This window comes from Gadus morhua, chromosome 17 (assembly GCF_902167405.1).
Source record: "Gadus morhua chromosome 17, gadMor3.0, whole genome shotgun sequence".
NCBI classification, from domain to species: domain Eukaryota; kingdom Metazoa; phylum Chordata; class Actinopteri; order Gadiformes; family Gadidae; genus Gadus; species Gadus morhua.
The window spans coordinates 1,933,760-1,947,717 of record NC_044064.1 but is presented as its reverse complement, the minus strand read 5'-3'; the positions used below and the strand labels follow the sequence as shown (position 1 = coordinate 1,947,717).

Genomic DNA, 13,958 nt, shown 5'->3' with positions numbered 1-13,958 from the left:
TGCCTCAGATACACTTTTTAACGTGAGGAGTTGTGTGTGCGGGGAGAGGGGGTGCATAAGGCATGGCGATAAAGACCCCTCCACACGTGCAGCACACATGCACACACACACGCACGTGCGAGCACACGCACACGCACGCGCAGACACACACACGCACACACACATGCCCCTTGGGCGATGTGGAGTGCCGCCCAGGCATGAAGCTCACCCAGTCAATGGAGGCCTCTCACTCTCTAATCGGGCATAGACAGACTAGCCCCAAGGAGGTGTGTGTGTGTGTGTGTGTGTGTGTGTGTGTGTGTGTCTGTGTGTCTGTGTGTGTGTGTGTGTGTGTGTGTGTGTGTGTGTGTGTGTGTGTGTGTGTGTGGAAATCATGAGTCATTTGGCTGTGTGAATTGCCTTGCACATTGTGTGTGTGTGTGTGTGTGTGTGTGTGTATGTTTGTGTCTGAAGGTGTGTGTACGTATGTGTGTGTGTGTGTGTGTGTCTTTGTGTCTGAGTGTGTGTGTGTGTGTTCTGAGTGTGTGTTGTATGTGTGTGTGTGTCTTTGTGTCTGAGCGCTTGTGATGGTGTGTGCGTCTGTGTGTCTGGGGGAAGGTAAGGGATGTGCTGATGTCATTTGGTTGTCAGTTAGCTTCAGAATATTTCTAATGAAAGAAGGCAAGCGGACCACAGCGACTGTGTGTGTGCAGACAAACGCCGCTGATTGGGCTGAGAATACTTGTTTTGCGGTGTAATTAAGAAATAAAACCGGAATGTTTTCCAGGGACTTTAAGGAACAGAATCACCCATTTGGCTTAAACGAGACATAATGAACCATATCAAACCCAAATACACCCCCACCCCCCCACCCCCGACCCAAAAAAGTGTTTATTTTTTTGAAAAGCTGAAATTGCGAGATCCCCGTAGCAGTCGCCGTTGAGCTGGGATATTGAGTTGAAGCGACGGGCGACGTTTCTTTTTAAAGCGTGTGTTGTCATGGTGACCGTAGGATGAGCCGACCACCGGAATGGACCCGAAGGCTCGCCGGTTCCTGTGGGACTGCATCCTCAGCATCCTCAAAGATGGCCGCTCGGTGATCCTCACGTCACACAGGTACCAGACACAACGTTTCAGTTTCTCCTCCTTTGTGTGTGTGTGTGTGTGTGTGTGGGTAGACCGACGCTGCACATGCACTCATCATCGTACATTAGTTACGTTGAGTATAAAGCGCGTGCGGTCGACCTATGGTGAACCGAACTGTGTCATCGCTGTGTGTCGGGTTGTTTTTCCTCTGCTCTTCAGTCGTGTTGTTTTCCAGTGTCTGGTTTGAGGTCGTCCATTTTTTATGAGATACGCCATCTTTCTGTTTTCGTCGTCTTCCTCTCCCAACCGGAGAAAAGTGAAGTGCCGCTATTAAAGTTTATGCGTCAACTCTCGATACCCTCACTTATTTCTCAATCAATTATTCAAGTTCGAACGAGAAAAAAAAAAAAAAAAGGAAAGTATCTTGTATCGCACTTCTTATATCCTTAAACCAATGACCCTTAAAACTCTGCATTTGAGATGTGCGGGTATCATATGTGGCACATTTTCTCATGCGCTACCTCGTCTAATTGAGTCTTGTTGTTCTCCTCCGTTCGGCTTGTGCTCACAACAGCATGTAAATAATTTGTGTTTCTGTGTCATTTACTCCCTGAACCCGGGTACATGCATTATGCTGTTTGTGTGCATCGCCCCCCCCCCCCCCCCATTGACAAATCACACGCATTTGTTGTTGTCGCCGGCTGACTCGCATCCAATCGTCCGTGGCAACGACCAGGTGTTTGCGTTTGTCAAGTGGCGCATTCATCGCCCCCTTTTTTTCATTTTTTCTACAAAGTCATAATCCCGTAATGGCGCCATCGCTCAGCCGCCCGCTCCACAGAGTCTGGCCCCCGCCAGGCTATGACTCAACCAGTACCTCCGGGCCCCCAAACACGCACCGGCGATGGATGCTACGGACCGCAGAGGGGAGGGCCCACACCCCACTCCTGACTAAAGGCTTCTCCCGAACTTAACCTGTGTGAGAAATGACAGACAGTGACTTTGTTGCTGCGTCGCGGATGAGCTTGAAAGCGTGCCACACGTGAACCAGAAAGTCTTTTCCGTTTCTGTTGAAAAACGTGAATGGATTGTCCTTAATCTGAGTTTATCGCTGTGAAGGTACAAGTGTTTCTCTGCCACCGGAGCTTTTTAAACGGTGGCCATGATGCCGCAGACAACTCCCGACTCTCACACTTATTACTTCCCTTTATCTGCCAGACGTCTGGAGGCTTACAGAATCCCATGCCGGCAAGCGGGGATGAGAAACCTAGTCTTAAATTTAACTCTTTCATTCGTTTTCGAGAAGATTTTCCCCCACCGCCCCATCACATGGCAGGGAGACAGTTTAAAAGACAAAACTCCAACGATTCAAGTTTAGTCTGTCAGCGTCGATTGCGGTGCCTCCTCTGAACTCGCTCTGACGTTTTTTCCCAATTCGTCGTACCGCACATCAGACGGCGTGTGTCTCGCGCTTTTATTTTGTAAAGAGAAACAATGCCGTCTCTTCTTGTGTTTCGCCAGCATGGAGGAATGTGAAGCCCTGTGCACACGCATGGCCATCATGGTGAACGGCCGCTTCAAGTGCCTCGGGAGCATACAGCATCTGAAAAGCAGGTACGTGGTTCTGTTTATTGTCGCCTAGAGATAGGGGTTTGAGTGTAAACGAAATAACCACAGCCCCTTGAAGATTCGTGCAAGTAGCGGCGGATAGATGTTTGGCCCTGGAGGGTTTTCCCTCTCTCTCATATCGCGGGGTTATTGATACGGGCGAGCATACGGGCCATCTATGCTTTGCAGTACTTGCATTAAGGGGCTGATAAGGGGAAAGGGTTGTACTCAAGGGTGGTAGTCTGGGGAACACGAGGGATCAAACCCAGTCCCTTCCCACTGACTGGAACGTCCTAGCGAGCGGATTATCCTGCCCTCCTTATTTCTTCTGCTCTCGTACCGTTTCTTTAATTGGTATGGTTATAGATTCATGAATACAAGCCCGCTGGAGGCTACTCTATATATACAGTGATATTATGGGAATGCATGCAGCGGCATGAAAAACCAACCCACTGGACTCTGAATCCCCTCTTCATACTCAATGATTACTTGGCTGGTAAGACATGCTGCGTTTCTATCTTCCATTGCCCATTCATCTTATTTGAGACGTCTTGAGAATTGAGAGAGAGAGAGGGAAAGGACTGTATATCTGAACTCCGGGTATTCCCACGGATATGTGGGTCTATTGATAGCTGGACATTTATAATATCCTATTAAGTGCTTTGACGATTCGGGCTCAGAGGAGATGGGTTGCATATGTCTCTTTGTCCAATGTGATCCACTCCAGATACCAACATGGTCAAATAAAGCAGAAACACTTGTAGGAAGCCTTTCTTCATCATGTTTGCATCTGAATACAGGCAGTGGGCGAAGAGTAGTCTGATTGTTGTCTTGGCAATCTCCTGCCCTTTCAGTGTGTTCCTCAACACCGTCACCTCGGGGCAAAGCACCACGAGTCACTTTAGCGCGTCAGCGGGTAGATTGTCTCGTTTAAGTCGCTGTCAAGATGCGTCGCTCCCTTGTGAGATACGAGGGAAAGTTTGTAGAGGGAAACACACACTGCCTCGCAGAAACCCATCCGAAGCATTACTGGCTGCTGATTGGACGATAAAGAATATCCAATCAGACACCGTGGATATCGACCGGCTTTTTCTGTCCATTTTAACAAATGAACTCTCCACACCGCTCCCGCCATGAAACCTGGGCACACACACACACACACACACACACACACACACACACACACACACACACACACACACACACACACACACACACACACACACACACACACACACACACACACACACACACAGCCACACACACACACACAGAAACTCCGTACGGACTCTCTTAAAGACCAAGGGAGGGAGCTCCAGTAAGAGGCGCCGTAAGTCAAAATGTCAGCGGCGCGCTTCAGAAGCCTTTAAAGGCCCGGCGCAGAACCTCATCACAGAACACATTGTGCCCGGGTCCCCGTCGGCCCCGCCCCACATTGGGTTCCGCCGTTCCCCTGTGATGTTCCTCTGACATTTCCCAAGGATGGCGCTCCCGACCCCCACTGCCTCCCGTCTCTCTGTCTCTCTCAATCTGTCTCCCTTTCTCCCTTTCTGTCTCTTTTCTTTTTCTTTCTCTTTCTTTTTCTCTCTCTCTCTCTCTCTCTCTCTCTCCCTCTCCCTCTCTCTCTCTCTCTCTCTCTCTCTCTCTCTCTCTGATGTGGTCGGTTATTACCCCACACACACACATTGGACCCGCTCCAATGCATGTCCCAACACACACACCTAGGACAGCTTATAAAGAGATCAGTAAACTGAGTGCGATTGTCGGCACAGACACACACACACACACACACACGTGTTTAGAGGTTTGTGTGCTGCGGGGGGGGGGGGCGTGTTTTTCTTTTCTTCTTTACAGCCACTCCCTGGGCGTTAATCTCAAGGGTATCACCCATTATGGTCGTTAATATACCAGACCGCAGAGCCGCCAACCGGGATGACAGATGGTGTGTCTGAGTGTGTGTGTGTGTGTGTGTGTGTGTGTGTGTGTGTGTGTGTGTGTGTGTGTGTGTGTGTGTGTGTGTGTGTGTGTGTGTGTGTGTGTGTGTGTGTGTGTGTGTGTGTGTGTGTGAGAATGCATATCTGTGCGGGCATGCATGTGGTGTATGAGCATGTATGCGTGTGTGTGCCAGAGCATGCATGCATGTTTGTGTGTGTGTGAGCATGCATGTGTGTGTGTGTGTGTGTGTTTATGTGAGAATACGCATATGCATGTGGGGATGTAGAGCACATTTCCTACCCGGGCTGACGAGGCCTTGTCCATCAGTAGAACCGGCCCGCAATGCTAGCCTAGCGAGCGCCAACCAGCCAGCCAGCTAACTAGCATAGGGAGTGGGTGTGTATACCCGCGTCTCCCCCGTTCTCCCCCGTTCTCCCCCGTTCTCCCCCTCATTTCAGATCTCACATGATCGGACACGATACACCGCGGAGTAACGTTATCTCTCGGCTCTCCCCACACAGTGGAGCATTTCTAATTAACCCCCCCCCCCCTCCCCCAAGCCCTATCACGTCTGCGCGGGGGTAATTAATGCTCCGTGAGGTGTGGGCCCCCCGCTAATGACCCGCAGGGTAATTAAGGAACCGTCTTTTCCTGTTTTCTCTCCCGTCCACACCCCACCGACACCACCACCCGTTATCCCTCCCGCCACGTGGTTATGCCCCACCTCCCCGCGGGCATCCACACACACATCCATCTTACCTGCCCCCCTACGCTCCCTCGCACAGACGACCCGGCCGCTCCCATTGGCCCGATAGAGCTGGCCACGCGTTTGGCCAGAGGCTAGCTCAGTGCTAGCTCGGAGCTAGCTTGGGGCTATCTCCGACGAGTCCAAATTAACGGCTGATGAGATGACGCAACGGTCGCTAACCGGCATGATGGCGCCCTGGTTGCGTCAGGTTGTTTGTTTATCACACCTGACTCTTTCAGGTCCTCTAGAGCTTTTAGTAATCTTCAGACCTAGACATCAGACCGCTTATTAGCAACCCTACGCACACACACACACGCACACACACACACACATACACCTAAAGATACACACTCAAAGTTATTCAAACACACTCATGCTCAAAGATACACACAAACACACACATTCAAAGATACACAAACACGCACACACACAAAACGCACGGACCACTTTAGCTCAATGATGACCCTGGCTTTAATAGGCGCCCGCCTTCACGCGGCTTTAACCGCCCCGTCTTTGTTTATCAATCACGTCCCCAACGGCCCGAGCAGAACCGCACAGCGACGGCGGAGCCACAGTGAAGGAGAGTCACGGCGGAGAGCAGAGAGCCTAGTAAATAACCGGGGAGGTTTGACAGTTTTGAGGCGGCGGCGGCCATTTTGGAGAAGCTCCTTCGTTATCCAGGCCTCGTGATTGTTCTGGCGGTTTAACGAGGCGCTCCCTTCCTCACATTATATTGGGCCGCTTCAGATCAGCGCCGCCGGCGTCGCCGCCTCCCGGATATTTATGAAAGTCTCGTAAGGAAAAGCGAAAGGAAAAATAAAAGCCGGAAGTGTGGGGGAGTGGAGGGAATGGGAAGAGGGAGGGGGAGGGGTTTTTAAACAAGCAAGGAGAGAGAGAGAGAGAGAGAGAGAGGGAGGAAGGAATGGAAGCGCTGGTTGTAAAAGGGGCTTTAGTGCGTCTGCGTTGGCGGCGGTGAAGGCTCTCTGGTGCTAACTACAGCCAAATGAAGTGGTGGAACCGATAAACACAGCCTTCAAGCTGCCTCTTCCTCACCTCCTCTTCCTCCCCGCCGCGGTTTGCAAAGGGCGTGCGCTGCTGGCAGACAAAGGATGTTCTGTGTTTTTTAAATTCTTTCTAAATCTTTTTATTATAACTTTTTTGCAAACCGTTTATATTACGAGTCCCGTAATTGCCTCCATGCTTAGACCACAGTGTGCTACAAAAGTGTGTTTTCAAAGTGTGTGTGTGTGTGAGCATGTGTGTGTCTAAAAGTTAGCATTGTATGGAGAATGCCAATAAACGCGGCAAAGTGCTCGCTCAGCATCAGCTCAGCATTAGCCGCTGCGTCCAGATCAGTTCAGTGCCTTTAAGCACGCATGTGTCTTCCAAAAGAGGCGGACGGCTTGGCTGAGATGCTCTTAACGCTTTACAACGCGTCCGTCATGTTGTAATCCGGAAAGTTAATTGGTCTTCCCCGCTGACGGACACGGATGTCACACGCCAGCACTCACGCACATGTCATGTGGTCTTTTCCTTTGGCCGCACGCCACTGGTGTATATTTATACACACAACGCCGAAAACAAACCCTTTTTGGTTTGGCGGGTTGAAGTATAAATAGACAGCGACGCAACGCAACAGTTTCCATCACAGTGGAACTCATGTGACTCCCCCTCCCACAAACCGCCGCCCCTCTGCCATCCGATTGGTCCGTCCCAGTCCGGCGTCCCGGTACATACACACTCAGGGTTGCATCTGCGAGGATGGAACGAGTTGCCCGGGAATTACACCGGTATCGCTCTGAACCGATGACCTGCCGGTGTTCCCGTCCACACCTGCTCGTCTCGGAGCGGCGGGGTCGGACACACAGAGGTGGACCGCTGCGAACCTGACCTTACAGTCAGGGCGCCTCCACAGGGAGGGGGGAGGAGGGGGGAGGAGGAGGGGGGAGGGAGAGAGAGGGAAGCTGTGTGGAGCGGGGAGGAGAGGAGGAGGGCATGGGGGAGGGCTCCTCTCCCACAATATGGGAGAGGAGAAGGAGGAGGAATGAGGAGAGCTTTGTCGAGGAGAGGAGGAAATAGAGGAGGGCAGAAAGGAGAGGAGGATACAATAAGGGAGCGGAGAGGGAGGAGGAACATACGGTAGAGGAAAGGTGAGGAAGAGAGAGAAAAGCTGAGGAGAGGAAGAGAGAGGCGAGGAGGGTACAATAAGGGAGCATAGAGGAATGGAGCAGGAGAGGAGGAGTAGGAGGAGAGAGGAGGAAGAGTAGGGCAAGGCAAGATATCCACCGAAAGAGTACAGGGAGGAAGAGACGCAGAGGGCCGGAACGGATTGGAGAGTATAATAAAAGGAAGATCAGAGTCACGGAGTGTAATTGATTGATAATTGATGTATTCTGATCCCGAAGAAAAGTGCAAGGGAAGATAAGGATTGCAGGAGAGGACACTGCGGCGACTCTCCGCAGTCAACCGTCAGGGACGCAGGAGATTACTTCAAATCCGTCGTCGTAGTAACGTCCTTAATTGCCGTGGCCCTGTGATAAGGGAGTGATGTAATCAGGAATCAGAGGCATTGAGCAGCCTCCGAGGAAGTGGCCCGGCTCAGAAGATCAAGCTCAACGAGGAAAAGAGACAAAGCTAATGAATTGTCAGATAATTAGAGAAGCTAAATACGTTACCCAAATGAATCAGAAACGTTAAAAGTATTATGCATATCTTTTCAAAAAAAATTGGGGTTGAGCTTATTTGATTCAAGACAGGCAGCCTACCATAGACTAGTGCTCCCGGGACGAGAGAACAAAGAGAACCACGACAAACAGGACGGGCGTCGGGAGTGTGTTGGGCTCTGTCTGCCGAGACGCCTGAAGCCCACGTGATGACATAAAAACGGCGGTGGTTTGGGCAAAGTGGCCCAAAGTAAAGATAATACAAAACGCATGACGAGACGAATAGGCTAACGCTATTCACCTCCCCTTTTAGCGTTGTCGACAAGCAGCTGTTTGATGAGGAAGGTACGCCCCCCCCCCCCCCCCCTCTCCCCCTCTCCCCCCCTCCCCTCCCAGCCCCGGGGTGCTTTGAAGCTAATGCCTCCTGGCCTTATTGGATTTCTGGTTTGGAAACTTCACGCGTCTTCCGAGCGCAGACGCCGGCGCGGGCGGGGGGGTGGCTCGGAAGACGCGTGAAGTTTCCAAACCAGAATTCCAGGTAGCTCAGAGAAGGCCGACACAATGGGATTAGCGCCGCCGTCGTCAGTTGAGGAATTAGCCCGACGAGCTAGCTCCCCGCCGCCGCCGCCGCGATCCCCCATAAGTCTCCCCTCCTTATGTTCGGGGAGATTGCGTGCGTTTATCTCACTGTAAAAAGGCAGAAAGTGAAGCAACGAGGGTGGGGGGGGTTTAAGTCGCATGCAGTATTGATGATATCCATCTAATCCGGGGGTAAAGGTCTCCGCGGGGAGGCCAAATGGGCATAACTTTGTTCTATAAGTGAGGGATGGCGCCCCGGCGCACCGTGGGACTCCCCTCGGAGCCCTCTTACTCTGCAAGGGACGAAAACGTTTTACGCGGCCCATTTAGCCACGCTCCTCCTCCTCCTCCTCCTCCTCCTCCTCGCTCTCCTCTTCCTCCTCCTCCTCCTCCCCCTCCCTCCCTCCTCCTCCTCCCCCTCCTCCCCTCCTCCTCCTCCTCTCCCCCCCCTCTGCCTCCTCCCCATCCTCCTCCTCTCCCCCCCTCTTCCTACTCCCCATCCCCCTCCCCCTCCTCCTACCTCTCTTCCTCCTCCTCCTCCTCTCCCCCCTCCTCCTCCTCCTCTCCCCCCCCTCTCCTCCCCCCCCCCCTCCACTCCCTGTGGGCTTGAAGGAGAGGCCCCGTGTTTATCCACCACCTTATTTAATTGTCTTGGCGGGGGCCCGGCGCCTCGTCTCACTCCTCGTGGAGCACACTGGGATCCATCCACGCGCTGGCGTTCCACCGTTATGGGAAATTAATTACCCAGAAAACAACTGGGGTCGTAAGAGCGCTAATGACAAAATAACAAGGCAAGAGGGGGTCTTGTGTTGTGATCACGCGCAGTGACGAACGCACACAAGACGGGGGAGAAAACAGAGAGAAGCCTGCAGGTTAATTTGCGGTGGCGGGCGTTGGCAGCTCATTTTAATCAATGGTGCAGCGTTTATGGTCTGGGATGCATTTGTTTTAATGTTGCCATTGTTTCTTTTTCTTTTGTTTGGCCAAACACAATAACTACATTCCCAAACTACCATTAACTGTTCAATATTTCTGACCAAAAAACCAAACCTAGAATTAAACGTTGGTATTAATGGTTCTGCAGAGTTGCAACGCAGTTTCCGCTCAAAGTCAAATGTTAAGGCTGAGTGTGTTAGAATGACGTTTGTGTGGCCAGAAGTGCTCGAACGAGTTGCCGATAAATATGAGCGATTAGGCGGCAATGGGCAGGGTGGCGACCACACAGGGAAACACAAGACCCGCAGCGGGGAGCACTCTGCTCTTGGCAGCGTCCGAGAACATTAGCAAAAAAAAAAAGCAACTACCTCGTAGTTGCTTTTTTCCACTGTTACGGTCACCCGTAGTTATTTTCAGCCATAGCTACCGTAACCCATAGCGTCTTTCATATAGAGTTTATGTAATCCATTCTTATGGTCACCCATTTTTACTTTCTCCATGGTTAATGCAACCCTTGGTTACTTTCATCCAAAGTTGACCTTCCAAAGTCCAGAGTTACCGTCGTCCCTAGTTACTGTAGCCCATAGTTACAGTCATCCAGAGTTACTGCTGTCCATAGGAACTGTAACCCGTACTTACTGTAACCCAAAGTTACGGTTGTTTTTCCAGAGTTACAGCTGTCCATAGTTACTGTAACCCGTAGTTACGTTCATCCAAACTCACTGTTGTCCATAGCAGCTGTTACTGTTCATAGCAACTGTTGTCCATAGTTAATGAAGATAAAACGTAGAGTTTATTAACCATGTGAAGTCTGAATGATTGTTGATAATATTCCTTGCATTCTGTGTTTTCCCGTGTGTGTGTGTGCGCGCCGTGCGTGTGTGTGCGCGTGCGCTCCAGGTTCGGCGACGGCTACACGGTGGTGGTGCGCGTGGGGGGCTCGCCGCCCGCCCTGGCCCCCGTGGAGCACTTCATCCAGGAGGGCTTCCCGGGCTGCGTGCTGAAGGAGAAGCACCACAACACGCTGCAGTACCAGCTGCCCTACCGCCAGGGGGCGCTGGCCGCCGTCTTCGGCCAGTTCACGCGGCGGCAGCAGCAGCTCGGCATCGAGGACTACTCGGTGTCCCAGACCACGCTGGACCAGGTGAGGGCGGGGCCTGAGGGGGGCGGGGCCTGAGGGGGAAGGGGCGGGACCAGGGGGGTACCTCACCGCGCGACCCGCGAAACACGACCCGCGACACCGACAATATCGAGATACAGCGACGGTCCAGTAATCGATATATTGTCAGACAGTCCCTATGACGATGCATCAGGATATATGTCTAACGATGATTACAAAATGACTGCTAAAAGGCATTTAGATTTCGGCCTTTATTCACGGTCCAAACTGAGATTTTTAGTTACTCGGTTACAAACCGATAAAAATCTGGAAGATCCTATTGGCCCAAAGGGCTACTATGACGAGGGAAAGTCTTTCTATGTCAAGCTTATCTTGGTTGGTTAATTTCCGTTGGCCTTATTTTATTAATTAAAATGTTGATATTTGGGGCAATATTTCCTGTCTTACTCTTCATGAATAAAGCATTAAAATGCAACAAAAAAATAAATATATTATAATATATTTGGAATATAGGGCGACGATGTATCGTCATGTACTTTGTCCCACCCCTACCATCAAGCACCCGTACCTCGTTAACGTGCGCGCCCATAACAAGCTAGGCTGTACCTGGTCAACCTCGTTAACGTGCACGTTTGTATCTGTGCTGGCTTGATATCGATCGATTTATTCTTTTAGTTTTTCATTACTTTTGGATGTTTAAATTGGCCGAGGACCCAAGGAGGAACAGACATTGGTCCCAAGCCAGAATAGGATTAGATTGAGATTCTTTCTCATAATTAAATTTCTTCGATTCTAATTAAGTTTTTGAAACTTGTTTCTCTCCTATGCCTTGGTCATCAGGTCTCAACAGATGGACGGGTGATTAGTTAAATAATTTTCAACAGAGAACAAAAAACACAATATATAACCCGGGCACGATGACAGAACGAAGAACAGAGTTTTGTGTCTTATCTTACGCTTCTTCCTCTTTGATTCTCTGCGTCTTGTGACAGATAACGCTTTCGTTATCAGCATTGAAGCGTCAAAAGTCAAAAACAAACCTCAAAGCCGTTTCATAACTATTATTGGTGCTAGCGGTTTAACCAGAGGGCCGTGTTCTGCGAGGTATAGCAGATTCTCTGATTCTCACATTCTGCGATTCTGACGCTGGTTCTCGACGGCGTGGCACGGCGTTTCATTCCAGCGGTGCGGCTTGGTGGCAGAAACATTTCCCGAGACGCTCGGTTGCATCTTCCAAGCGATAATTTGTTTGTGATGAGGAGTGCAAGGTATTTTTACCCCGCTGTTATTTTTTGCCACCGAGCTTATTAGAAGAAAAAAACACAAAGAAAACTCACGCACACACACACACACACATGCGCGCGTACACTTTGATGCTGTTCCCTTCACATGTGGAGGTGCAAAAATAAACCCAGCTCTGGCGGTTACCTCCCCCCCCCCCCCCCCCCCCCACGACGTGACACCAGAAGAACTTTGAAATCAGACCGCTTAAAGCAGCGCCATCAACCACACCATCACCATCACCAACTGCATTACCACCACTGTCAACAACACCATCACCATCACCAATGCACTCACACCGTCAGCAACACCGTCACCATCACCAACTGCATTACCACCACTGTCAACAACACCATCACCAACACCAATGCACTCACACCGTCAGCAACACCGTCACCATCACCAACTGCATTACCACCACTGTCAACAACACCATCACCAACACCATCACCAATGCACTCACCCACACCGTCAGCAACACCGTCACCATCACCAACACCAATACAGTCACCAACACCATCATCAATACAGTCACCAACACCATCACCAATACAGTCCCCCACACCATCAGCAACACCAACACCATCACGCGTGTCCCCCACACCATCAGCAACACCATCACCAACACCAATACAGTCCCCCACACCGTCACCTACACCAACAACATCAACAACACCATCACCAACACCGTCACCAACCACATCAATAGCACCATCCCCAACACCGTCACCAGGTTCTCGATCGATGGTGGTTTTTCGATCTGGAGGCTGGTGGTCCGTTTTCAGCGTGGCCTTCGTCGCCCAGAGCCCCTCTTCTGTTCCCGGGGCCTCCTTTGATCAGCACGGCCTGTGATCCACACTCTGCGCTGCCAGAGACGGGCCAGGGGAGGGGGAGTCAAGCGGGGGTGGCGGAGGGGGAGACGATCCACTGTAGGCTTAGAGACCGGGGATGTGTGAGCACTGTGTGAGCACTGTGGTCACACCGGATGCTGTCTTTATTTTGTTGCCTTTTAGAAAAATCTGTTTGTGTTTACCTAAGTGTATGTGTGTGAGTGCGCGTGTGTTTGTGTGTGTGTGCGCGTGCATGTCTGTTTCGTGTTGGTGTTAGTGTGTGTGAGTGTGCATGTGTGTGCGTGTGTGTGTGCGCGTGTGTGTGTTTGGTGTTAGCGAGTGTGCGTGCGTGTGTGTGTGTGTGCGCGTGTGTGTGTGTGTGTGTTTGGTGTTAGCGAGTGTGCGTGCGTGTGTGTGTGTGTTCGTGTGTGTGTGCGCGTGCATGTCTGTTTCGTGTAGGTGTTAGTGTGTGTGTGTGTGTGCGTGTGTGTGTGCGTGCATGTGTGTTTGGTGTTAGCGAGTCGGCGTGTGCATGTGAGTGTGTGTGTGTGTGTGTGTGTGTCCTTTAAACAGCCCCAGGGATGTGCCGCAGTCAGGCAGGGGGGTCACTGTGTGAAGAGGGGTACCCTGAGTGTCTCTGGGCCTGCTGGCCCGGCTGCAGGGGAGAGTGGAGGCGGGGGGAGGAGAGTGGAGGGGGGGGGACACACCCACAGAGGGAGAGGGGTCACCAAAGGTGTCCCCTCCTACCAGGGTGTTGGGGAGAGAGAGATTCAAATCTACCACTTACTTATCCGATGGAGCAAGGTTAGAGAGAGGTGTGTGTGTGTGTGTGTGTGTGTGTGTGTGTGTGTGTGTGTGTTTGTGTGTGTGTGTGTGTGTGTGTGTGTGTGTGTGTGTGTGTGTGTGTGTGTGTGTGTGTGTGTGTGTGTGTGTGTGTGTGTGTGTGTGTGTGTGTGTGTGTGTGTGTGTGTGTGTGTTCCAGTTACGGCCTTTGTGTGTGTGTGTTTGCGCGCCAGTGACGGCCTTTGTGTGTGTGTGTTTGCGCGCCAGTGACGGCCTTTGTGTGTGTGTGTTTGCACGCCAGAGACGGCCTTTGTGTGTGTGTGTGTGTTTGCACGCCAGTGACCGACAGCATGTGTGTGTGTGTGTGTGTGTCATGAGGGCCTGCGTGTGTGTTTGTGGGTTTGTGTGTG

At 51.4% G+C, this 13,958-nt stretch overlaps 1 protein-coding gene across 1 annotated transcript in view; it reads left to right on the top strand.

Annotated features, from left to right (window-relative positions):
* LOC115529572 (phospholipid-transporting ATPase ABCA1) overlaps positions 1-13,958 on the top strand; it is a 156,781-nt gene that overhangs the window by 138,886 nt on the left and 3,937 nt on the right. The window contains exons 47-49 of the mRNA XM_030338370.1: positions 992-1,095; positions 2,587-2,679; positions 10,435-10,678. Coding sequence (XP_030194230.1) covers positions 992-1,095; positions 2,587-2,679; positions 10,435-10,678 — 441 coding nt within the window. The remainder of the gene's footprint in view (positions 1-991; positions 1,096-2,586; positions 2,680-10,434; positions 10,679-13,958) is intronic.